General features: G+C 72.0%; 3 protein-coding genes across 3 annotated transcripts; all 3 read right to left on the bottom strand.

Moving 5' to 3' along the window:
* Positions 1-3,125: 3,125 nt before the first annotated feature.
* On the bottom strand, positions 3,126-8,541 carry CYBA (cytochrome b-245 alpha chain). Its single transcript, XM_084257185.1, has 6 exons — positions 8,445-8,541; positions 5,531-5,600; positions 5,234-5,308; positions 4,967-5,050; positions 4,724-4,805; positions 3,126-3,393 (listed from the first exon to the last, which is right to left on the bottom strand). The coding sequence occupies exons 1-6, from the start codon at positions 8,500-8,502 to the stop codon at positions 3,172-3,174; spliced, it is 591 nt and encodes a 196-aa protein (XP_084113311.1). The 5' UTR covers positions 8,503-8,541; the 3' UTR covers positions 3,126-3,171.
* A 757-nt stretch (positions 8,542-9,298) lies between these two features.
* Positions 9,299-14,087, bottom strand: MVD (mevalonate diphosphate decarboxylase; the record flags this gene model as incomplete). Its single annotated transcript, XM_084257089.1, has 10 exons — positions 9,299-9,786; positions 10,054-10,198; positions 10,680-10,795; positions 10,984-11,202; positions 11,293-11,367; positions 11,574-11,773; positions 12,119-12,262; positions 12,469-12,583; positions 12,769-12,839; positions 14,018-14,087. 10 exons carry the CDS (start codon positions 14,085-14,087, stop codon positions 9,706-9,708), a joined length of 1,236 nt encoding a protein of 411 aa, XP_084113215.1. The 3' UTR covers positions 9,299-9,705.
* Positions 14,088-18,909: 4,822 nt separating this feature from the next.
* On the bottom strand, positions 18,910-23,196 carry SNAI3 (snail family transcriptional repressor 3; the record flags this gene model as incomplete). The annotated part of the gene is made up of 3 exons (XM_084257880.1): positions 18,910-19,091; positions 20,585-21,154; positions 23,121-23,196. The coding sequence occupies 3 exons, from the start codon at positions 23,194-23,196 to the stop codon at positions 18,910-18,912; spliced, it is 828 nt and encodes a 275-aa protein (XP_084114006.1).
* Between the last annotated feature and the right edge of the window lie 202 nt (positions 23,197-23,398).

Genomic DNA, 23,398 nt, shown 5'->3' with positions numbered 1-23,398 from the left:
CCCAGGTCTGCGAGCAGCGGCACCGGGAGGGACGAGCCCTTGGCCCTGGCCCTGTGCCCGCCTTTCGCCGCCCTGCCCCGCTGTCTCGCCTGCCTCGGCTCCACCAGGCCCTGGTGTTTGAGTCCATCCCTCTCCATGTCCAGCGCCCCCTGCGTCTGCGCCCCTCTCCTGCGTCTGCGCCCCTCCTGCGTGTCTCCGGGCGGGACCAGGTGAGGCGGGCGCACGTGCAGGTAGAGCGGCAAGCCTCCAGGCACCGCTCCCTCGACACCCTCCTGCCCTCTGGCAGAGCCTTTCCAGGCTTGCCCAACCGGGACTCGGGCACTTGCTTCAGCTGCTGGCAGGGATGGGCCTGCGTGTCCAGTGGGTGTGAAGCTCAAACCAGAAACGGCCCCGCCAGGCTGGACCTGCCCACGGGAAGCAGGGGGCCCTCGCCGAGCCCAGCCCAGCGTCAGCTGCACGGACGCTGGCCCGGGCACCAGGGCGGCTCCAGGCCAGGCTCCAGGCTCCGTCTCCGGGAGGCAGTGCCTCCGGGGCCGCAGCAGCAGCAGCAGCAGCGGGGCTTCCCGGGCAGCACTCCTTAGGGTGCACGATGCGGCGCCCATGCTCACCCCCGGCCTGGACTTGCCCTCGAGCCCCAGATGGCCAGCACAGGCCGGAGGCCCCTCTGGTCCCCAGTGCCCCAGGCCCAGCTGCCAGGGCAGGGGCACAGGCACGGGAGGAAAGCAGCCGCTTGCCCACCTCCGTGCAGGACAAGTGACCGGCCCAGGACTGACCCTGGTGAGCCTGCCCAGCCCCCCCACTGCCCAGCTGCCCCCCACCTCAGGCATCTGGGCCCACAGGCCCAAAGAGCAAAAAGCATACAGCTTGAATCCAAGAAGCCGTGGGTGGCCGCTGGCCGGCAGGGGCCTGGCCTCGGGGAGGGAGGGGGCCCATCTAGCCGGGGTTAGCAGGAAGTGGGGGAGGTAGGGCAGGAGGCCGGGTCAGCGGGAGGAGGAAGCCTGGGCCCCGGGGCTTCCTAGGAGGAGGCCTGTGGCTTTCCCCCGGGTGTGGCCCAGGTATGAGCACCGGAGCTGAGCCGCTGGCCGGCAGGCGCACCCCCGGGTCTGGCCAGGAGCTCTGGCTGTCCCCATGGTGAGCCTGCGCCTCCCCCACTTCCCAGCCCCAGCCCCGGGGGGGGTGTTCCCTGCCGCGCCTGAGGGGTGGGGCAGGCCAGCGCTGGGGTGTGCAGGCTGGCCGCGGGGCTTGGTTTCCCAGCTGTGGCGAGAGCGGAACCTTAGCTCTGCGGGGACAGGGTAAGCCGCTTGGCCGAGGGAGGCCCCCTCACTGGGCACCCTCTGACCCCCACTTGCCTGTCCCACCAGCTCTTCCCTGGCCTCCCGGTCCTGCTCTGCTGGCCCATCAGCCTGGCCCACCATGGCCCCCCACTCTGGGGAGGTCCCCACACCCAAAGCCCACCCCTCGGTGCTGCTCCGCCGAGGAGCTGCCGCTTGGCCAGGCCGCCCAACTCCTGCTGGCCCAAGCCGCCAAGTGGGAGCAGGCCCTGCCGGTAGCCCTGGCGTCCAGCCTGGAGGCAGCGGGCCGCGGGGGGGCGGCAGGCGGGCCCCCAGCCTGGGACCCAGTGCCCGGTCTGCGGCTGGAGGAGGTTCTGGAGGTGGAGATCCACCAGTGCTCCATCGCCCTGGAGATACCGGTGGGCCTGGGGTCCCCACTGGGGGGCGGCCACCCCGCTCGGCCCCCGGTGTCAGGCCCAGTCTCCGTCTGGGGGCTGGTCGCCGCTCTCAGGTTACCCACTGGTTACCAGCGAGAGGGACGTTCTGGGCCCCCACTAGAGGCCCCGCGGGCGGGGCAGGGTCTGGGGGGAGGGCGGGGCCCGGCCCCGCACCCCGTCCTTGTGCTCTGCGAGGGCAGCGGGGCCGCGCCCAGCCCCCTGCCCCACGCGGGCTCACCTCACGCGTCCTTCCCCACAGCGAGGACACGGACGAGAGCCACTCCCCGCACTAGCTGGCTGGGCCGAGCGCTTGTGCTCCCCGCGCCGACCCGCGGGTGTCCCTGGGCTGCCGGCGACGCCGGGCCCTGCGGCGGGCGAGGGTCATCCAGGCCTGCGCAGCTTCCCTTCCACTCCGCTGGAGCGCCCAGGGAGAAGGGGTGCCCCTCCGCGCCCCTCCACACAGCTCAGGCTGGTCTGCGCACTCCAGGCTCCCTCCCTGCCCTCCTGGGGGATCAAGGACCGCTTATTTGTAAATCAATTATGTAAACACGAAGGCTGGTGTTATCACCGATGGACCCCTAAGCATCCCCCCCTCCCCCGTGGGCAGTGGACCCCCCGCGGGCCCCCCCGCGGGCAGTGGGCAGGGCCTGCAGGGGGCAGGGGGCTGGGGCAGGGGCAGATTCTGGATCCACGCTGAGGACAGATCGCGGGGGGTGTGGGGGTGCAGCCAAGGGGCCCTGAGGTGTTGCTGACCTCTAGGAGGGGCAGGGCTGGGTTCCAGTGTAACTGGCAGGGCAGGACGCCCCTCCAGGCCAGAGGCCCCCCTGGTTCTGAAGGCTGGACTTGCCGAGAGCAGGAAGGGCAAACTGGAAGGACGGGACATGAGGGGTCTTCGAGGCTTTGGGGGTGGAGCACGCCTCAAGGAGGAAGGGGCTCCAGCCCCGCTCCAGGGGCAGCAGGCGGTGCCCAGGAGGGACACCCAGCCCCGCACGGCTGGCGAGAGTGTGCAGGGGCGTACGTGTGTTTGATCCTGGGCACCAGAGGAGGGGTGCGAGGGCAGGCGGGGCCCCCACAAATGGCCCAACGTCCTGGGGGCCAGAGAATTTTGCCCCAGCCAAGGGCGACGTGGAAGGGCAGCTGGGCTCCCACTGCTCTTGAGCTCCCCCCTTCACTCAGCCCTTGGGCAGGCCTAAGGATGCCCCAGAGGGGTACACCAGCAGGTTTGGGGGAGCCCGGGCCAAACAGGAGAGATTCCAGTTACCGTATTTCATGGAATAGACAGAGCCCGTAATGCCAAGAGCCACTGAAGGAACAGGGCTGGGCTGGGCAGCGGGAAGGGGGTGCCCACTGGGCTAGAGGGAGCCCCCCGCCCCTCCACCCTGCCCCCCCATATCCCCAACCCACACAAGGAGCCAGCGCAGCTTCCGTCCTTTTTATTGTGGCCGTAGCCCTGGCGGTGCCAGTCACACCACCTCATCAAACACTGGCATGGGATTGACCTGGGGGCCACCAGGGGGGACCCCTGCAGTCCCCGCCGCCGCCTCCTCCTGGCTGGGCTTCTTGCGGGCCTCGGCGGGGGGCCGCGGTGGGGGGTTGCTGGGCGGCTGCTTGATGGTGGTGCCCACCTGCGGGCGCTCCTTGGGCTTGTGCTCGATGGGGGCCCACTGCTCCCCGTGGGTGGCCGCCTGCGGGACAGGGCGAGGCTGGGCCGGGTTCAGACACCCACCGCCCCCAGTTCCCCCTGCCAGGGACCCCGTAAGACAAGAGGGCTGGGTGCTGACCCCAAGGTCCCGCTCTCGCCACAGGGAGGGCCCCAGGAGGAGGGCGGGGGCCGGGCCAGGGGGCTACCCGCCGCCGGGGTGCTCCCGGACCTGGAGCCTCCGGACACGGTTCCCCGAGACTTACAAAACACAGACGCCCACATGGAGCGGGAAAGAAGGAAGAAGAGCGGGGAAAGGAAGCCAACACGCAGGCGAAACAAACAGAGAAAAGAGCAATAAAACACCGCCCGGGCGTGGGGGGAGCCGCCCCCGACCTGCTCCCGCAGAGACGCAGGCGGCCGCGCAGACCTTGGGGACACGTAAAAGAGGACCCCCCCCCCGCCCCGCCAGGACGGGCCACCCGAAAGGCCGCACAGCCGAGAGGGCGCGTGGGCAGGCGCAGAGGACGCACCAGCCACGAGCCGGACGGACAGACGGAGGGACGCGGCGCAGCCAAGGGCGTGGGCACCTGGCGACAGGCCCCACGCGCAGGAAGGGGTTTGCAACGTCCCCCGCCGCCGAAGGGCTCGGGATGAGAGTGGACGTGAGCCCGGCACGGTGACCGGGACGAAATCCTCCATTTTAAAAAGCGCTCCCAGGGCACGGGGCGGGGGGGCGCGCGGGGGGCGCTGCTCCGGAGGCCGAGACGGAGGGAAACGGGAGACCCGGTGGGGCCGGGCAGCGCAGGAGCGGCCGTGGGGCCCCAACCCGGCGGTTCCGCTTCCGGTTCAGCCGCCGCCGGGTCTCGCCGGGGCCGCTGGGCGTCAGGAGGGCGCAGGGGCCTGCAGGAGCCACCCGAGGGCACTGACGCCGGAGCTGGCAGGAGCTGGCGCAGCCCGAGAGGCGACTGAAAGGTGTGTGGACCCCGCCCCCCAGAGCAGGAGTGGGGAGGGGGACCCCGGGGCGCCGGAGGACCCTCTCCCGCCCAAGCCAGGCCAGCTGACCGGGCGGCCGGCTGTGGCCAGCTCCCGGGCCTGCTCCCAGGGCACCCGGCTGGAGCAAGGTGATTTCGATGAGAAGGGCCGGCAGCCGCGTCCCCTCCGGGGGGCCCTTGGGGGCGCCTGCACCAGCCAGGTCCCCTTGCCCAGCTTCTGCTTCTTGGTGCATGAAGGGGCCCCCCCCACCTCCCGCGCGCAAGGCAGGGCGCACCGAAGCTCGCCGGGTCACGGCCGTCCCCACCACTACCCGGGCAGGGCCCAGCTGGGGGCCGGGCTTGGAGGACCAGGGCCAGGGGGCGGCCGCTCGGGCCACTCACCAGTAGGTAGATGGTGCTCGCGATGGCCAGGCAGGCGGTGCCCAGGATGGTGGCCAGCAGGAAGCCCGCGGGGATCGCCAGGCTGCGGGGTGCAGAGGCAAAACGCGGGCTGTCAGCAGGGGCCCCGGACCCCGGCCCGCCCCCACCCTGCCGAAGGTCTTGGGGGCCCCCAGGGGCAGTCTGGACACGGAGCCCCCGGGTTTTGTTTGCAAGAACATCTGTTGGGGCGAGGGTCTCACTCACGCGAGATGCAGAAAGGCCCGGATGTAGTAGTTCCTGGACAGGGGCCCCAGCATCTTCACCACTTTGGTCATGTACTTCTGTCCGCTGGGCAGAGAGGAGGGACGCGCAGACTGAGCCCCCTGGGGCCTGCAGTGTCCGGCCCGGCCCAGGGCACCCGGGCTCCTCCCTCCTAGGGCCACGGCGGCCGGACCCGCTCGGGCCTCGGACAGACCCAGCCGCACGCAAGGCTCTGACCCCCGCGCCACCCCCAGCCCCCTGGGGACTTACCAGCGCTCCATGGTGGAGCCCTTCTGCCTCCTGCCGCGGGGGTACTCGAGCACGCACACGAACACGCCTGCAGCTCTGGGCCCGTTAAGGAGCAGCCGCGGCTCAGGCTCCGGAAGGCGGCCACGGCTGCAAGGCCCACGGCGGGAAGCCGCCAGCAGGTGCACAGGCCCGGCCGCCGGATGGGGTCAGCGGGTGTTACCCCCCAGGGGCCGGCGGCTGACCGCCACCCGGCCTCGGGCCCTGAGCCTCCCCCAGCACCGCCCCAGCCCCCCGCCCGGCGCCCACGGTGCAGGATACATGGCGTAGGCGCCGAAGTACCACTGGGCGAACTGCCCGGCGGTGGCCACGATGCCCCCCGAGATGAGGACTGTGGACAGAGGAGGTGGTGAGCAGGCCCCGCGTGGGGGGGTGGCCCTGTTCCCGAGGGCCGGCTCCAGTCCCCACGGGCTTGTCCACACGTTTGCCCAGGAAGGGACCCTGACCCGGTGGACAGGAGTCGAGGGGCCTGGGGCAGGGAGGGCTCTGAGGACCCCTGGCCTTCCTGGACTCGCTCCTGAGCCCCTGACGTGACTTCCTGGTCACTGAGCTCCCACCCCATGCTGGCCCCTGCGCCCGGCGGCCAGGGCCCCCTCCCGGGCAGCGCGGCAGCCCCGGCCCCGCACTCTGGGCTCCACGCGGCCGCGGTGCCGCCCACCTGGGTCACCCCTCCCCGTCATTTAGAATTTCGGGGGCAATTTCCCAAGGGTGGTAAAATACACATAACCTAATGCTGGCCGCTCCGGCCGCTTCCGGGGTCCTCCTGCCAGGGCGTCCCTGAGGCAGAGGCAGCCCCTCTGAGAAGCCCCCTCAAGGGACACGTCTCTAGACACGGAGGCCCCCGTCTGACCTCTGCCCCCGCCGTCCTCTGGCTGCAGCCTGGACGCCGCGGGGCCTGCAGCTGCGCTCAGGGGAACGCACTGTCCCGGCTGCAGGGTGCTCGAGCGGGCAGGGATTTCAAAACTGTGCAGATGGCGAGCTTCCCCTCCCGGCCCAGCGCTTCCTTTTTCCGTCACTCTGGGGTTCTCCACCCCTTTCCCGACTCCCTCATCTCTTCGTCTGGGGCTCTGGGCCCTCGCGCAGTGCTGTGAACACTGCGCCCCACTCCTTGCCACCTGGGGCTCCCGGCCAGCCCCCCCGGGGACGGTGGTGCCCGCTGCCTCTGGAATGGCGCGGGAGCTCACGGCCCTCGTGCCGTCTTGCGGGGGGGGGGGGGGGGGGGGGGGGGGGGGGAGCGCCCTCTGGAGGCAGCGCGGGAGAGTCCAGTCTCGGGGTGTCTCGTGACTCCCACCGGGCCCCAGCGGCAGTGGCGAGCTCGGGGTGGGAAGGGCTGTCCTCTCTCACCCGTGCCCAGCGCCCCGAAGGCCCCTGGTAAGAGCCGGCCCGGGATCCCGACCCCTGGCCTCCGCCCCCCGCGGGTGGCCCTGTCGATGCCCCCTGGGGATTTCCCGGCCTCGGTTTGGGGCTCCGCCACACATTAACCCATTGGTCTGCTGGTCAGCGTTTTTGCGCCCTGGGCAGGGCCGGGCAGTCCCCTCACGTGCCACGGGCGCACTGCCCGCCTCCATCGGGTCCTCGCCCCACCCTGGCTGCAGCGCCGCCATCCCTCTGCGGCTGGTGGCGCCGGGGCCACCCAGGGGCGCACGGACTGTGCGCTGGGCTGGGTCACACAGGAGGTGGGTGAGCGTTCAGCTTGCCTGTGGGGGGTGCGGACAGATGGGTGGTCGGCGGTGGTGAGCCGAGGGGCGCTGCGGTCCGTGTCCAGGCCCCTTAGCGCGGGTGCCCTCAGGCTTCCCCGCGGTGCTAGACTGAGCCGAACGAGGCTCGGAGGCTTCAGACAGAAGAGCACACTGCTGCACAGGCCCGGGGTGCACGGGGAGCCCGGGGAACAGAGGCAGCCCGGGGTCAGGGCGGGGTGGGGGCTGACCTGGGCAGGGGTGGCCTGTGCTCTGTGGGTTTTCGGAAGGGGGTGACAGGGATTAGATGGAAACTTCTACAACAACAGAAGCCCCCTGGACAGGCTGCCAGCAGGGTCTGGAGGCCCAGCGTCCTCGGGCCGCAGTGCATGCCAGTGACAGGGGAGCCAGCCCGCGAGGCCGTGGCTGTGACTTCCATCAGATGTGAGCTGGGGGGGACGGCGTGCTTCCCCAGGGCCTGGGGGGCTGGCCTGCAGGCAGGGACGGCTCTGGGACCCCCACCCAAGAGGAGTTACTTATCTGGACCCCTAGATGTGGAGGGGGTGGCCGGCCTGACCCAGAGCAGGCCGCTGTGCCCCAGCTGCCAGCCCCAAGCCTGACTTCACATTGGGGGGACCCCCTCTCTCTGTGCCCTTCCCTCCCAAAAAGCTTTGCCCCTCTCCCTGCTGTCCCCTGGCAGCAGGGGACCTGGGGTGAGTCCCAGTGGTTTGGGGTGGGTTGGGACCCTCTTCTCACCGCATCCCCTCAAGCGGTGCAGCCCCCCTGCAGGTGCTTCCTGGGAGGCGCAGCCCCGAGGGCCTGGCTGGGCCTGCCTTGGCGCCTAGGCCCTGCTCTAACACAGGGCGGGGTGCAGACCCCACAGCTCCTGGCCAGGGTGCTCCAGGCGAGGGTGGCAGGCCCCCAGCCTCCCTAAAAGTGTCTTCTGGGGCTGAGCTGGGAGTGGGCCCGCCCTCTGGCTGAAACCCAAGACGTCCACACGGGGCTGGCCCAGCGGGAGAGGCTGCCCAGCAAGGGGCCGGTCCTGGCCAGCAGGCAGGAGGAGCCCACCTCAGCGCCAGGGGCCCCAGGAGGGAGACCCTCGCTGGCCCGGGGTGCAAGCGGGGCAGGGTCCTGCCCCATTACCCCAGCTCTGGGTGGGGACACCCAGGAAACCACCGGGGAAACACCTCCCCTTGGTTGCAACTTCCTCTCTCTGAGCAGGGAGCGGGGAGAGGGGCGGTGGGTGGGGGTGGGGGCACCGGTGTGCAGGAACGGGAGGGTCTCTGGCCCCTCCGTGGAGCCGCCGCCAGCCCCTGCCCCCGCCCGACCTGGCCAGCGGCCGCCGGGCTCCCATCACACTGGAGTCCAGGGGTGGGGGGCCATCCCCGGGCTTTGGCTCCCACTTCCCTCCCCGCCGCCCGGCGTCCCGGGCCCCCGTGGCCTTCGGCTCCCACTTCCCTCCCCGCCGCCCGGCGTCCCGGGCCCGTGGCCCTACTCACTCAGGCCGGAGGCCAGCGCCTGCTCGTTGGCCCACATGGCCCACTCGATCTGCCCCATGGCGGCGGCTGCGCTCGCTGCCCCCGACCGCGGGTCTGCTCTGCTCCCGCCGGCGAGTTCCGGCACCGCCCCGCCCCGCCCCGCCCCGCGGCCCGCCCCGGCACCTCTGCCCACCGCCGCCTGGCCGGCCCCTCGCGCCCCCAGCTCCGCGCCTCTGCTCCCTGGGGGGAGCAGGGTGCCCAGTAGCCGTCTTCCTGGCCACCGGCCCGCAGCTCTCCCCCAGTGCGGCTCCAGGAGCTACCTCTGGTGTCCCCAGCTGCCCCCCCTCCCCAGTGCCTGGGTCACCCCCACCAGAGCCCAGAGGGCGGTTCCTGGGAGAGAGCAGGGATCCGGGGCTGGGGCAGGCTGGCCTCTCCCTCCCTGGACAGTCACCCCCCCAGGACCACAGCCGGGGGCCTGCTCCGGGCAGCAGACCCACACCTCGCCTCCCAGAGCCCAGAAGTCAGGGTCCCAGCCTGCCTGCGCAGGGCCTAGGGGCCTCCAGCCGAGAGAAAAGCAGGTCCCCGATCAGTGCCCGCAGACCCACGCCCTACAGTGGCCAGTCCAGGCCCTCGGAGCCTCGGGGCACCGCACCACAGGTGGCGGCTGCGGGCCCCTGCCGGGCACCTCACCACGTCGGGCACACGGGTGAGGGCAGCCTCTGGGACAAAGACGCCCATCCCAGATTCTCCTCTCCCGCAGGAGGGCGGGTGCCCGCGCCCCCAGACCTGGCGATGCGTGACGGCTGCAGGCCAGGCAGGCCCAGGTGGATGCCGCTGGTCCAGAAACCAAGAAGCAGGTAAGGCTGGGAGTCGGCAACTTTATTCCCCACCGTAGACCCCGGACGCCAGCCCACCGGCGCCCGCCTCCCGGACACACCCCGTGTGCCCTGAAGATCCTCGGCCCGAATGTAAGGTCTGCCCTGCGAGGGCCAGGGTGGCCACCGGCTGGAACCCCCGGGGTTCCCTGGGCACCGAGGCCCCTCCCTGCACAGACCCTCGTCCAGCTGCGGACAGACAAGGTCCCCACAACACCTGCTCAGGGCCAACCAGCCCTTCACCCAGGGGCGCCCCACGCCCCGGTCCCGCCCGCGGGCGGTCATTCCACGTGGCCCGTCTGGAGTCAGGGGTCGCCCACACACCCCAACCCCACAGGCAGGCCTGGCCCGAGCTCCCCAGTCCCAACGCAGTGCCCTCCCCAGCGGCAGCTCCGGCGCAGCGGCGGTCACACGGCTGGCTTGGGCAGGCCGTCGGGGCCCAGGAGGTGCGCGTGGGGGTCGACCAGGGTTTGGGGCCCCGGCCCCACCTAGGGGCAGAGAGATCAGAGTCAGTCCGGGGTGACCCGGAGAAACGGGGGTCCCCTGGCCCTCCCTCAGCCAGCACGGCTCCTCCCTGCGCCGGCGGCCACCCAGGCTCCATCGGCCGCAGGCGTGGACAGCGGGCCGGGTCTCGGCGCCACAGACCTGCCTCTTGGCGTCCACGTTCCCTGCCTCAGCCCCTCACACTGCGGGGAGCCCCGGCGCACCACCCCGGCCCCCTCTGCCATCCTCTGCCGCCCCTCGCCCCGGCCCACCTGGGTGGAAATGATGTACTTGACGCCGCCAGGAAGGGGATCCACGGCCAGCGCGGCCTTGAGCTCCTCCGAAAGCACGGCGGGGGGCAGCGGCAGCCCCTTCAGAAACCTGGGGAGACGGTGGTTGTGGGCAGGGGCACGCGGGCTGCAGGCACAGACACCCTCCGCGCCCCGACACTCGCTTCAAAGAGGTGGCCGGGTGAGGCCTCCGTCGCGCGTTTTGCCACGGGAAGAACCGCGAGGGCCGAGGAGGGCAGGCCCGGGCGACTGCGAGGTGGCCAGGGTCACCCCGTGGCTTTGCCGATGCGGCCAGGCGAGGCCAGGCTGCCGCTCCCGCCAGCTCCGACTCAGGAGAGCGCAGCCCCCCAAGGGGACAGCATGGTCAGAGTCCCGGGGCCCCGCCAGCCTCGGGGGCTCACCTCAGACGGGTGGCCCGTCCCCCGGTGAGGAGGTCAGCACCCAGCCCCCCCACGCAGGACGGTGACCCCGCAGAGAACAGGGATCTGGGAACGCTTGAGGGAGGTGACCCACCAGGAAGCGCCCGCCTGGCAGCTCGGGGCTCCCTGCCCACTCTCGCCGCTGCGGGACCCCTGCGGGAGAGCCGGCTCCGCTCCCCAGACACTCACTTGTCTCCCTTTGACTCGGGGGGGAAGGCGTGCCTCACGGCGGCCACGAACTCGGCCACGGTGTCGTCCAGGGCGAAGACCACGGCGTTGGGGCCCGCGTCAAACGTGTAGGCCACCTGCAGCCAGGCGGTCAGCGTGCGCGCGTACCCCTCCCCGCGGCGCATAGCCCACCCAGCGCCCCCCGCACAGCAGGCGCAGCCCGACGGGTCACAGCACACCCCGCTCGGGGAGGGCAGGGCAGCCTGGAGCCGACGGCTCGCTGGGCGCATGGGGCGGGGGCCGGGGGTGGTCAGGCGGCCCTTGCCTTGGTCTGCCCGTGGTGGGCGTTGAAGCAATGCACCAGCTGGATGATGCGCCGGGAGATGTCATTGAGGTAGGAGATGGGCGGGAAGGTGTCCAGGCAGGTGGCGTGGAACTGGTTGCTGTCCTTCATGGTCAGCTGGCCGAAGCCGTGGAAGTCCCTGTCCCGGATGCAGCGGACCATCTCGGCCATGCGCGCCGGCACCACCGCTTCTGCGCGGAACTGCAAGGCAGGTGCCCATGAGGCCCGGCCAGTCAGCCGGCCCCGGCCGGCCCCGGCCTGCCCCAGCTCGCAGCGCCCCCGCGGCCTTACCCGGAGCAGGGCGCTGGTCTCCACGCTGGTCTGCATGCCCGCCGTGCTGCTGGTCATCTTCTTCTCGGCACTCACCTGCACCGACGAGACGGTCTGCAGCTGCCCCATGGCCGGCGGCCCCCCCCACCCCGCAGCCCCTCGGCCTGCAGCAGACACGTCACGGGTCTCCACGCAAGGGCTGCTCAGATGCTGGGGACCCCCCGCACCCGTCCCCTTCAGCCAGGGCACCCACCCTCCCCCCGCGCCCCACGAGGGCTGCTGGCACCCACACGTCCACTCACCACCAGGATGAGGACGCGGAGCTCCGGCCAGTGAGACTCGGGAGCCACCTGCAGGGCGACGCTGTCCTTGCCGTCCGCCCGCTCCCCCATCTGCCACTCCACGAAGCCTCCGTGCAGGCTCCGGCAGGCACTTCCCGAGCCGCGGCGGGCCACCTCCGAAAGGTCACCCTCCACCCCATAGACGCGGGCCAGCGTGTAGGCTGCGGGCACAGGAAGGAGACTCAGGGCCTGCGGGTACAGACCCAGAGCACGGAGGCCGGCGGCTCCTCGGTTGGCACCTCCCGGGCCTGTGGCAGCGGTGCAGGGACCCGCTTGGGGGTCCGGCGGACCGAGAGCTGCAAATCAGACCCCAGGGGCACAGCGCATGGAAACGACTTGGGGCGGGGGCCAGGGGTGGGGCCGAGGCTGCGGTGCTGGGGACACCCCTCCAGGGCTGGCGCCAGTGAAACCATCCCTTCAAAAGCACAAGCCCGCTGGGGTTTCTGTCATGTAGTCGGGCCTGACCTTGGGCCCCCAGGCTCCACGTGCTCCTGAAGGGCACCCACCTAGGCAGGCGTAGCCGGCGGCTGAGGAGGCCAGGCCAGCCGCCGTGGGAAAGTTGTTCTCCGACGCCACGTGGACCTTGTAGCTGAGGCTGGGGGGCGGGTCCTTGCTGCCTCCACTACTGCGCTTCTGGGCCAGCCTGCGGACTGTGGGGGGGCGGGGGGCCCAATCAAGCAGGAGGCAGTGGGCGCCCCTCCTGAGTGCAGGGAGCGGCAGGGCCACAGCACTGACCAGGCCTCGGCTCCAGACCCCGGGCCTGAGTGCAGCCCAGCGTCCTGGGAGGGGAGCAGGGCAGAGGCGCTCCCCGCACTGGACCCGCCCAGAGCGAGCAGAGTGGCCAGGCCCCACTTACTCTCCTGCAGACACGCCTGCAGGCGCGGCTGCCCCACATCCTGCTCCCGGCCGTTCAGCCAGATCCGGTCCTCGGTGAAATCCTTGCTGATGGCGGCTGTCGTGGTGGTTTTCAACTGGGAAAAGGGTGCAGAGGGGCGTCAGGGAAGAGCACACCTGCCTGGTCACCCACTCAGGCAGACCGGGCCTTGGGGGGCAGGGAGAGGGGAGGCTGAGCGCCAGGCCTGGCCTCCCAGCGGCAGCTGTCCCGTCCGGGCCTCGAGGGGCTCACTACACCTGCGTGGGCGCCCGCCACACCCACCTGGTCCTGATGCAGAGTGACGCTCAGGGAGGAGTTGATGGGCAGGATCAGCTTCTCATCGCGCTTTCCCCCTGGAACAGGCCGGAGGTCAGACCTGGGCCGTGCCCGCCCACCGGCTGCCCTCCTCTGCCCTGCACCCCACGCCCCTCCCGCAGCTCCCGGCTGCCTCAACCCTGCTCTCTGCCCGCACAACCTCAGCCGGCCTCGGCCAAGTGCCAAAGGGGCAGAAGTCCTGGAGGCTCCTGGGCGCTCTGGGCACTTCCCCAGCGGCCAGCCGCGGAGCACCCCCAGCGGCCAGCTGCGGGGCACCCCCAGCGGCCAGCCGCGGGGCACCCCCTTGTCCCCCAGGAGTTGCCTTCTCCTACCGCGAGTGACCAGAGCTGAAAAAGCCCCAGTGGCCCCGGACACGAGCTGCCGGCATCGCCGCGCAAAACCCAAGCCCTCCTGGGCCCAGCCCAGCCCCAGAGCGGCCCGTGATGACTCCTGGGGTGTCTCCCGGGGTGTCCCGGGGTGTCTCCCGGGGTGTCCCCCGGGGTGTCTCCCGGGGTGTCCCGGGGTGTCTCCCGGGGTGTCCCGGGGTGTCCCGGGGTGTCTCGGGGTGTCCCCCGGGGTGTCTCCCGGGGTGTCCCGGGGTGTCTCCCGGGGTGTCCCGGGGTGTCTCCCGGGGTGTCTCCAGGGGTGTCCCGGGGTGTCTCCCGGGGTGTCCCCCGGGGTGTCTCCCGGGGTGTCCCGGGGTGTCTCCTGGGGTGTCCCCCGGGGTGTCCCGGGGTGTCTCCCGGGGTGTCTCCCGGGGTGTCTCGGGGTGTCCCCCGGGGTGTCCCCGGGTGTCTCCCGGGGTGTCTCGGGGTGTCTCCCGGGGTGTCCCCCGGGGTGTCCCCCGGGGTGTCCCGGGGTGTCTCCCGGGGTGTCTCGGGGTGTCTCCCGGGGTGTCCCCCGGGGTGTCCCCCGGGGTGTCCCGGGGTGTCTCCGGGGGTGTCCCGGGGTGTCTCGGGGTGTCCCGGGGTGTCTCCCGGGGTGTCTCGGGGTGTCTCCCGGGGTGTCCCCCGGGGTGTCCCGGGGTGTCGGCCGCGGACAAGCTCCAGAACGCGACAAAGGCCGCCAGCGCCCGAGGGAGCCCCACGCCCTCGCCCCGCGCTGGCGGCGGCCGGGCGCCTCGAGGGGCCGCGCGTCCCCACGGCGTGCGGGGCGCCTGACCCCAGGGCGGCCCCGGAAGGCCGCGCTGCAGCGTCCCCGGGCCCCGCGCACTCACAGTACTTGACGACCGCGATGTTGACCGGCGCGGAGCAGGTCACCGCCGCGAGCCGCGCCTCCGAGGCCATGGCCGGGACCCGCCGCGCTCGGCCGCCGGCCCCGGCGTCTTGTTGGCGCGGCGATTGGCCGGGGCGGCCGGCTGTTCGCGCGCCGCCCAATCAGCGGCGAGGCCCCGCCCCGCCCCACTTCCCGGCCAATGAGCGGGATCGGACGACGGGCTGCCGACACCGCCCCCGCGCCCCGCGGCGCCGCGCCAGCTCCGCGCAGGCGCAGAGGGGGCTCCGGCCGGCCGGGCGGCGACGCCGGCGCCCGTGTGCGCAGGCGCGGGCGCGGGCGGGGGGCGGGGGGCGGGTGCGCGGGCGGGGGCCGGGCGTTCCCGGCGCCTCAGGGCGGGAGCGGGCGGGAGCGGGCGGGGGCCGCGCCGGGACCCCGAGGCGCAGCTCGGCCGGGCCTCCCGCGCCCCCGCCGCGTCGCCTGCCCGCCCCGCCCGCGGGAGTCCGCGCCCCCCGACCCCGGGGCCCGCCCCCCCCGGCGAGGAGCGGAGGGGCCGCCCGACCCCCCGCCTCAGCCCGGGAGCCGCGCCGCCGCGTCCTTGCTGGGTCCCGGGCCGGGGCCGGGGGCGGGGCGGGGCCGGCAGGTGCGGGGCCGCCTCCAGCCCAGGTGCCCGGGCGGGGCGCGCCACCCCCGGGCCGGCGGCCTGTCTCGCCCCGGCTCCGGCAGCCCGCGGCGCGGGGGCCTCCGGGCGGGAAGGCGCAGGGGCCGGGGGCAGGGGCGCCCCTCCGTGCCGGCGTCGTGGGGGCGCCCCCCTCGGGCCCCCGGCCCCCCGCGTGCGGGGCGGCGCCTGTGGGCGGCGAGGCCCGAGCCCGCACGAACGCCCCGCCCGGGCGCCCGGAAGACGCCCCCAGACGCCCCGCGGGGCCCGCCGATGGTGCCCCCCCCCCCGCCCGGCAGCCTGCGCCCCTCTGGCCGCTGCGAGCTCCGCCGCGACGCCGGCCCTGCGGCCCTGCCCCGGGGCGCTGCGGCGGGGAGGCTGCGGCCGCCCGAGGGCCCGGCGGGCCCCGCCCTCCTGTCGCCTCGCTCGGGGGCCTCACGGCCGCGGGCGGCTCCGAGGCGTCCGGGCCCTGCGGGTCTGGCCTCACCTGCGGCGGGGCTGTCCTCAAACGTCCGCGGGCGCCCGGTCCGGGCAGCGCGGAGGGCGCCCCTTCAGCGGGCTTGGGCGGGGCGCGAGCCGGGTGGGTCCCCAGCAAGGACTCGAGGCGGGCAGCCCTAGCCCAGGGGCCTCGCCCGGCAGCTCCCGGCGGGAGCGGGGAGCTGGTTTTCCCTTCCCTGCCCGGGCGGATGGACGGTTTGCAGCTTGGGGAGGGCCCGCCCCTGCCCCTGCCCCTGCCCCTGCCCCTGCCCCTGCCCCTGCCCCTGCCCCTGCCCCTGCCCCTGCCCCTGCCCCTGCCCCTGCCCCTTTCTGGCTCGCGTCTGCCTCCTCCGAGGAGAGACCCAGTGGGGAGCTCCCGCTGCTGCCTGGCCCCCAAGGCTCCTGGTTTGAGGGCCCGGGAGGAGGGGCCAGGCCTGCAGGAGCAAGGCCCCCCCCTTCGCTTCCCTGCCCTCCACCAGCAGAGAGAAGAGCGGGACAGAGGGCGCTGCCCTCAAAGCCTCATGCTAGGGCTCTGCCCGCCCGCCGCCTCCTGTCTGGCGGGGCCCTGGGAGGTGCGATGTCCACGCGCCTTCGTGAGGATTTTACTTTGTCAAACCGTCTGCTGTGGAAATGTCCAGCATCTGTTTTTGTCATGTTGACTTGCTTTCCGGCGCGGAAGTCCCCCGAACTCTCCCCGCCCTGCTCTGTCGTGGCCGCAGTGTTCCCTGGGCGGACATCGGCCCGCTGGGTCAGCGCCCGGCGGGGGCCCTCCGGGCGGCACTGGGCCTCTGGCCGTGGGGTTTGCGTGCAGGTCCTGCTGTTGGGTAGGAGCCCCGGGGTGGGCTGGGGTCGGACGGGATTCGCAGTTCTGGTCTTAGAGGCGAGCCCAGGCCACGCTGCTCCCGGGGTGCAGTGGCCCCGGAGGCGCCTGCGCGGGGGAGGGACGCCTCTGGAGCAGTCTCAGCCGCGCCCAGGCCCGCGGGAGGGGCGCGCCGCCTTGACCTGGCTCTGTCCTGCTCTTGGCCGGAGCACCCTGCCTTCCCCAGGGTGAGCCGGGCTGGAAACTTTGTTCCACTGACCTCTGCCAGAGGCTGAGCTGGGCCAGGGCGGCGCTCGGAGCATAGATAGTAACAGGCGGGCTATTTTCAGACTCCCGCAGAAGACCCCAGGGTGCTGGCCAGCTGCTATTTATGGGCCTCTGGGCTTCTGGGAGGGAAGACACCCCTTCGGGGCACCGGCAGCTTCGGGAGGAGGCTTCTTCCCAGGAGCGGTGGGGCAAGGACTCCCGCCTGCAGGCCCAGGCCCTGCCAAGTGCCAGGTTTCCCTCCCATCCGGGCTCCGCAGCCATGTCCCAGGTTTTTGCTGTTGAGAACTGCACAGGCCCCCCTCTCAGGCCCCAGGCCTGCCCTCCGCCACCTGCGCCCCCCCCTTGGGGACAAGTGCGGCCACGCCCAGGGCTGCTGTAGGGGAAAGTGGGGATGTGATGTGGGACACTGGCGTGGAAAGGAAAGTCTCCATACAAGTGTGGAGGCCCAGCAGCCCCCCGAGAGAAGACCTGGCCGTGCCAGTGTCGTGGGGATACACGTGTCTGAGCGCCAGGCCCTTCCCTGGCGCGCCTCGGCGGGTGTCGGGACAGGACTCCCCGAGCCCCTGAGCCGGGACTGACCGCAGCCCACTGGCCCCTGGCGGCTGTCCAGCTGCGTGTTCCCTGGCAGGTGCAGGTCTTTCTTCCACACACCCCTGCCCGCCGGCGCACCCCCACTCCCCTGCCCCCGCCAGCCCAGATATAAATATCCGTGCATTTTCCATGGGCCAGGGCCGAGGGGAAAACATTTGGCTTTATTTTGGGCCTGTGAAATTCCCTGCCTCCGTTCCCGACAGGTGCGCCGCCTCATTTAGATCCCGGGGCCAGAAATAGCGCGCAATTCACAATGTCGCTTCCTTCGGGTATCTGCATCTATTTTGAAAGAAAGCCTTCCTGTGAGCTGACCGGACATAGTGCCAAGGCCGCCGCCCTCGCCCGGCTCCAGGGGCACCCGCTGGGCCCTGCTGCTCCTGGGGCACGTGGGCGCAGGCCAGGGCGGAGGCCCGCCCGCCTGCCCACGCCCCTCCGCTGCTTCGGGGCGCCCGTCCCCCTGAGCCCCCACAGAGCGCCTCTTGGTTAGCCCACGTGCCCTCATCAGGGGCCGGTGGGGGGTATCCCCTGAATCACATGGCGGGTGCCGACCCCCGGCCCTGTGAACAGAACAGTTGGAAGCAGTCCTTGGGTCAGAACGTCAACCTTAACACCCGCTGTGGGTCCTGGTGGAAAGGTCTGCAGACCAGGAGGCCACGTTTCTGGGCGCCGGTGCCGGGGCAGGGTTCTGGCGCAGTGGTCCCGGCACATGTGTTGGCCGAGTGCCCCTCGAGCAGCCGGTGCTTTCCCTCGTGTCTGCGCCCCGCTGAGCGGGCACTGCTGGGTGGTCCGTGTCGTCCGGGTCCCCTGGGCCAGAGAAGCCGGCGATGGAGGCCGGGCCTCCCAGGGCGCCCCTGAGGCCCCTGCAGTACTGCAGCAACCGGCATTTGGTCGGCGGGCGCCAGGCCGGGCCCTGCCTGCTGAGCTGCACCGGGGGGTCCGCACTCGGGACCGCAGGCAGGGGACTGGGCAGTGACACCCGTGTGATCCTGGGGCCCTCCAGCAGCTGGCAGCCCGGAGCCCCCTGTGGCCAGGACGGAGGGGCCGGCCCCCACTCAACAGGCCGCTGTCCCGCACAGCGGAGAGGTGTCCCCTGCCAGGGACAAGAACTCAAAGTTCTGGCTGGCCCGAGATGCCACCCTCCAGGGCCTAGCGGAGGTGGCTGAGACTCCTGGCCAGAGGCAAGACCAGCCCAGCAGGTGACCGCCTGGTGGCCAGCGGAAGGGGGAGGAAGTGAGGCCCACACCGGCACAGGGAGGGCGCGGGTCTCGCGTGGCCTGGAGCGGGCTTGGGAGGGCCTGTGTCTCGGCTGCAGCGCGCCCGGCCTCGAGAGAGGGTCAGCCACGGACGCCAGGGTGAGCCCTCCATGTCTGCAGCCATGAGGGCTGCCTGGTGGTGACCGCCAGCCAGGACCGGGCTCTCTTCTGAGTTACCCCGGGGGACATGGCTCACGGGACGCAGGCCTTTCTCCACCCTGGCCGCCTCCCCTCTGGCCAGCCCCGGCCCGCGTTCCCTCTTGCTGTGCAGGAGGCGGCTCCCTGCTCACCTGACTGGGCCCGCCCGGCCGCCCCAGCCTGCCCCCAGGCCTCTGGTGGTGCGAATCCGGTGCGCGTCCCCCTGCCCGTGGCCCCACGGCCCCCGCTGCCTCTGCAGAGCCCCCCAGAGTTCAGTCTCCGTGAGCCCGGGTTGGAGGGGCAAAACTCGGGACTTCAAGGAGTGACGGGGAGTCTTTATTGTCCCCCTCGTGGATGGGCAGAGCTGTAGCCGCTCCCCCAGCCCCCATCATGCCATGTGGGCCGCTGGCTCAGTGCTGAGGGCGGTGGCGGTGCGGCCACGCATGTCCGCAGAGGCCCTGGGCACGCATGTGTGCTTTGGCGGGGACGGGTGCAGGCCCCCCAGAGCTGCCAACCCTTCAGGACGAGCAGGTCCAGCGGCGGCGGCAGCTCCTCGTCCTGGCGGACGCCTCCCTGGAAGAGAAGGCATGTGAGCGGGTGCGCGCTGCGGCCTGCCCGCCGTGGCCCACCCGGCCCGCGCTGCTTCTGGGGCACCGTGGGCGCGGGCGAGGGCTGCCTTCCTACCTGCGCCCTCAGGGGCCAGGGCTGCAGCCGGCGTCCTCGTGCCGCAGCAGCAGCGACATGCGGGAGAAGGTCTTGGGGCAGCCCCCGCAGCGGTACCGCTTGCTGTCGGCGTGCGTCTGCAGGTGCGCCCGCAGGTTGGAGCGGTCGGCGAAGGCGCGGCTGCAGTGGGAGCAGGCGTAGGGCTTCTCCCCTGGGGGCGGGGGCCAGGTGAGCACCGCAGAGCACAGCCCCAGCCACCTGGGCACATGCCGACTTGCCCTCCCTGAGGACGGGAGTCGGGGGGGTGCGGCTAGCACCTGCCCAGGAGGAAATGATGGCGGCAGAGGTGGGGTATCCCTCCTGGGAAAGACTGAAGCTTCTCAAACCCCTTCCAAAGGCAGAGCTCCAGCTCAGATCTTGTGGGCTCTACCAGAGTTGCTAGATCTTTCCCTGGGTCTGCCTGCACCCTCCCGGGGCCTCTGCATCCAAGGGACTGGCACTCAGGAACAACCTTGGGTTCTGTGCCTGCCAGGTCACCTCCAATCTGGGGACCGGGGCCTGGACAAAGCCCTCCTGTGGGGGCCCTGGTCCCCAGGACAACCCTGACAAGCTCGCTCTCCTCTGCCTTCGTAGACTGGCTTCCAGACCTGCAGCCCCCAGGGGCCTGGACCCCCCACCCCTGCCAGGCCGGCCTCTGTAGGGCTCCCTTCCACCCTGCGCCCCAACTGGGAGCCCCGAGCACCTGCCAGGCTCCTGCCCTGTGTGTAGGGCTGGGGGATACCTCAGCAAAGGGAAGGAGAACTGAGAGGGGGCTTCTAGCCTGGAAAGCCCCTGCAGACCCCTGTCTCCTCCCTGGGGGTCGAGGCTCCGGGTACAGACAGTGGGAGGGTGGCTGATGAGCCTGGCCCAGACCAAAGCTTTAGCACTGGAGGCCCCTGTCTCTCCGCCTCAGTCTGTCCATGAGCTTGGCCTGGGCGGGGCGGGGAGGTGGAGACCCGGGTTGAGGTCCAGCTCCTCCAGCTGGGCCTCCAGGCAGGTCAACCATGTCCACTGCTCAGCACTGTGCTCTGGAGGGCAGCGGGGCAGCCCCTGGGCAGCTTCCGGGCCACAGGCCTCCTCCTGCATCTGTCGTCTCGCCTCTGACCTGCGCTTGGTCCTCCGGCCTTCTGTCTGCCAGCTGGCTCGACCCACACCCCGCTCCGGGTCCCGCCACTGTCTGTGCCCCCCAGACAGGCTGTGCCCCCAGACAGGCTGTGGCCCCCAGACAGGCTGTGCCCCCAGACAGGCTGTGGCCCCCAGGTCACCCCTTCTCACTCCTCCCTGTCCTGCGGCTCCAGAACCCTAAAAGGCTGCGGAAGGAGAACAGCCAGACCCTGGGGCGCCCTCACATCCGGGGTGACTGCACCTTGGGGCTGATGTGTGCCCCAAGTGCTCACTCCACCCCAGGCCTGCGGAGGTGGCCACACTGGACCAGGGTCTCTGCCGCTGTCATCCAGCCAAGACCAGGCCACCCTGGGGCGCATGGGTCTTAACCCCGGACAGGCGTCCTTGTGACGGGGGGGCCGGACACAGACACCGGGCAGGAGAGGCCGTGGGAGGACGGAGCAGGGCCGCAGGGAGCAGGCCCTGGGGCGGGGTGTGCGCAGCCTCTGGGCAGCACTGCCACGCCCCACCCCGCCAGGGGCTCCCTGCAGACCCCCCTACCTGTGTGGGTGCGGATGTGGCCCTGGAGCAGCCAGGGCCTGGAGAAGGCCTTGCCGCAGGTGGCGCAGGCGCAGGGCAGCGTGTGGGTGCGGATGTGCATCTTGAGGGCGCCCAGGCTGGCGTACTCCTTGTCGCAGAACCTGCAGGTGAAGCAGCGCTGGGCCTGCAGCGGGCAGTGCAGCTGCCGGTGCCTGGCCAGCCCGGTCAGCGTGAGGTAGGGCCGGCGGCAGCGAGGGCACTGGAAGCCGCCCGGGGGGCGCAGGTCCTGCTGGGCCCCCAACAGTCTCTCTGGGGCCTGGTCCCGGTTGGGGTCCAGGATCGGGGGCCACCGGGTGGGCAGCACCAGCAGCGGACGCAGGGCCAGGTGGTGGAGGCTGTCTTTGAGAGGTGCGCGCGGAGCCTGGCCCGCCCGAGGGGCTGTCCGGTCAGCTTCCGGGAGGTCTGGCCCAGAGGCCCCCTGAGCCGCCTCAGTCTGAGGGAGGCGGTCCCAGGGCTGGGCTGGGGCCACCTTCTCTGGGAGCAGGAGGGGCACCCCCAGGACCCGACAGGCGGTGCAGGGGCCATTGGTCTCTGGAGGGCAGAGGGGAGAGAGTGAGGCGGAGCCAGCCAGGCGGGCAGGCCGCCCCTCCTGACCCGCCGCTCGGGCCGCCCGGTCCCACGCCGCGCGGCTGACTCTTGGCAGCAGGCAGTGCGGGAGCGGCCTCCGCTAATGAGCCCGCAGTCCCCTCCCGCTCACCCCTCGCCGGTCATGACCACTGCGCCGTGGGCGGCACAGCCTCCTGACTGCTGCCCGGAGGTCAGGCCGGGCTGTCCCGGGTGGCATCACGCGACGCCTGGCCGAGCGCCCCTGGCTCTGTGGGGCGCCCGCTTTGGCACAGCCGAGAATGGAGGCGCCCTCAGAGCAGACGGGTTAGCCGCTGAGGTTTCGGTTCAGAGTTTGCGCAAAGCCGATCTCCAGACCGCCAGCTCCTGTCCCGTCCCTGTGGAGAGACACCTTTGGCCCCGCTTCCGTGTCCACCCCGAGGCTGGGTGAGAAAGGAGCCCGGAGCTTGAGGGAGAGGTGTGCAGAGTGCGCATCCAGCGCGGTGCGGAGCCCCAGGATATGCAGAAACTTGCATTTCAGCAAAAAACAAAACACGATTTAAAGGTGGGGCCTGAACAGCCCTCCGCAGAGACAGCGAGTGGCGTGGCGTGGCCAGAAGTACCGCCAGCACGGGCACCACCAGGGAGTTGTCAGCCGACGCTGAGAGGGCGCAGGTGTTGGTGGAGGTGCTGAGCACAGGAACTGCTGCCACCGCCCCCGCGCCCCATCACCAAGGGTGCGCTGGGTTTGTGTCCTCCGGCCGCGACCACTAGGTCCAGGGACCGTGATGCCCCCCGCGCTGCTCTGGGCTTTCCTACTGGGAAAGGGGCGCTGTGTCTGCCTCAGTCCCCATGTGGGGCCCGTGCTGACCCAAAGCGGGGGAGGCAGGGGTGCCAGGGCTACTGACCCACAGGCCTGGGGACTCCTGCGCTTCCTCCATCTTTTTGCTCACTCTGATCCCTGGGGGAGGACCTCTGAGTACTGCTCTGGCTTCGGGGTTCTCTGGGTCGGTCTAAAGGACAGCATCTCGGGCATCTCCTGCAGAGTGGCCGCAGGGCTGGGGGCCCCTGTGGAGCGCAGAAGGGCCGGGGGCTGTGCCCCACTGTCCACCGTCTGCGTGGCTACCTGTGCTATTTGCTCATTCAAATGACCACTTGGGGTACAAGTGATAAAGTGGGGTGTTCTGTGTGTCTGCACCATAGCAGCGACTCCAAGCTTCTAGAACTAGAACCCGTGTAGGGTCCAGCCCCATGGCGCGATCCAGCCGCCTGTGCGTGGGTGCCCTCGGGGGCTCTGCTGTTTTATTTTACAAAAGTGCCAGTGGTGACTTGCGGGCCTCAAAGCAGTGAGGTCTAGAAGATGTGCCTCCAGCAGGGTCGCTTCACCCCGCGGGCGACGGGCCCCTGAGGGTACTGGCTGGGTGCCCTGGCCCCCACAAGCCCCTCCATCCCCGGAACCCCTGTGAGCCAACCCAAGAGGCTGGCCTCCTGGGGACGCGGCCCTGGCCTCTCGGGAGAGACTTCTGCCCCAGACGTCCTGTTCCCTGAAAGGAGCGGCGGTGGGGCCTCGCAGCCCCTCTCCAAGGGGCCGTCTCCCCGCTGGAGCCGGGGGTGGGGGTGCAGGGAATGGCAGCCCCTTCGCCAGCCTGCCCTGGGCAGGCCCGGGGAGGGGAGGCGGGAGCTCTGGAGCCGCAGGTGGGCAGAAGCCCGGCAGCGCGCAGTCCGAGCGCCGCTGCCCACCCGCTCGGCTCCCCGCGCAGCGCAGACGCCCGGGACGCAGACCCGGGCCCGCACGAGCCCCCTGCGCCCGCGGAGGGCGGGGGCCGCGGGGACGGGGGCGTCGCCAGGCCCGGGAACTTCTCCGCGAGAGACCCCGGCGCGGAGCCCTCCCCCGCCCCGCGCCGCCGGGACCCCCGTCCGCGCCCTCGGGCCGCCCGGGGCTGGGCGCTCCTACCTCTCCGCGTCTCCAGCCGCGCGTAGTCGGGGGCCCGGGGGCTGGGGTGCGTCTTCACCAGGAAGGAGCGCGGCATGGTCGCGCGGGCCCGGGCGGGTCGGAGGCGCCGGGTCCGGCGGGCGCCGCGGGCAGCGGCCGGCAGGTGCGGCGGGGCGGGCGGGGCCGGGCCGGGGTGGGCGGGGCGGGCGGGGCCGGGGTGGGCGGGGCGGGCGGGGCCGGGGTGGGCGGGGCGGGCGGGGCCGGGCCGGGGCGGGCGGGGCCGGGCCGGGGTGGGCGGG

The sequence above is a fragment of the Talpa europaea genome (assembly GCF_964194135.1).
Source record: "Talpa europaea genome assembly, chromosome: 16".
Taxonomy (NCBI): domain Eukaryota; kingdom Metazoa; phylum Chordata; class Mammalia; order Eulipotyphla; family Talpidae; genus Talpa; species Talpa europaea.
The sequence above is the reverse complement of the archived record's forward strand: the minus strand, read 5'-3'. Positions and strand labels throughout refer to the sequence as shown.

Coding starts and splice junctions, on each gene's coding strand:
- CYBA (XM_084257185.1), bottom strand. CDS start 8,502: ATGGGGCAGATCGAGTGGGCCATGTGGGCCAACGAGCAGGCGCTGGCC. Junction 5,309..5,530: donor TACTTCGGCGCCTACGCCAT/GTATCCTGCACC, acceptor TAACGGGCCCAG/AGCTGCAGGCGTGTTCGTGT. Junction 3,394..4,723: donor CGAGCACCATCTACCTACTG/GTGAGTGGCCCG, acceptor CCTGTCCCGCAG/GCGGCCACCCACGGGGAGCA.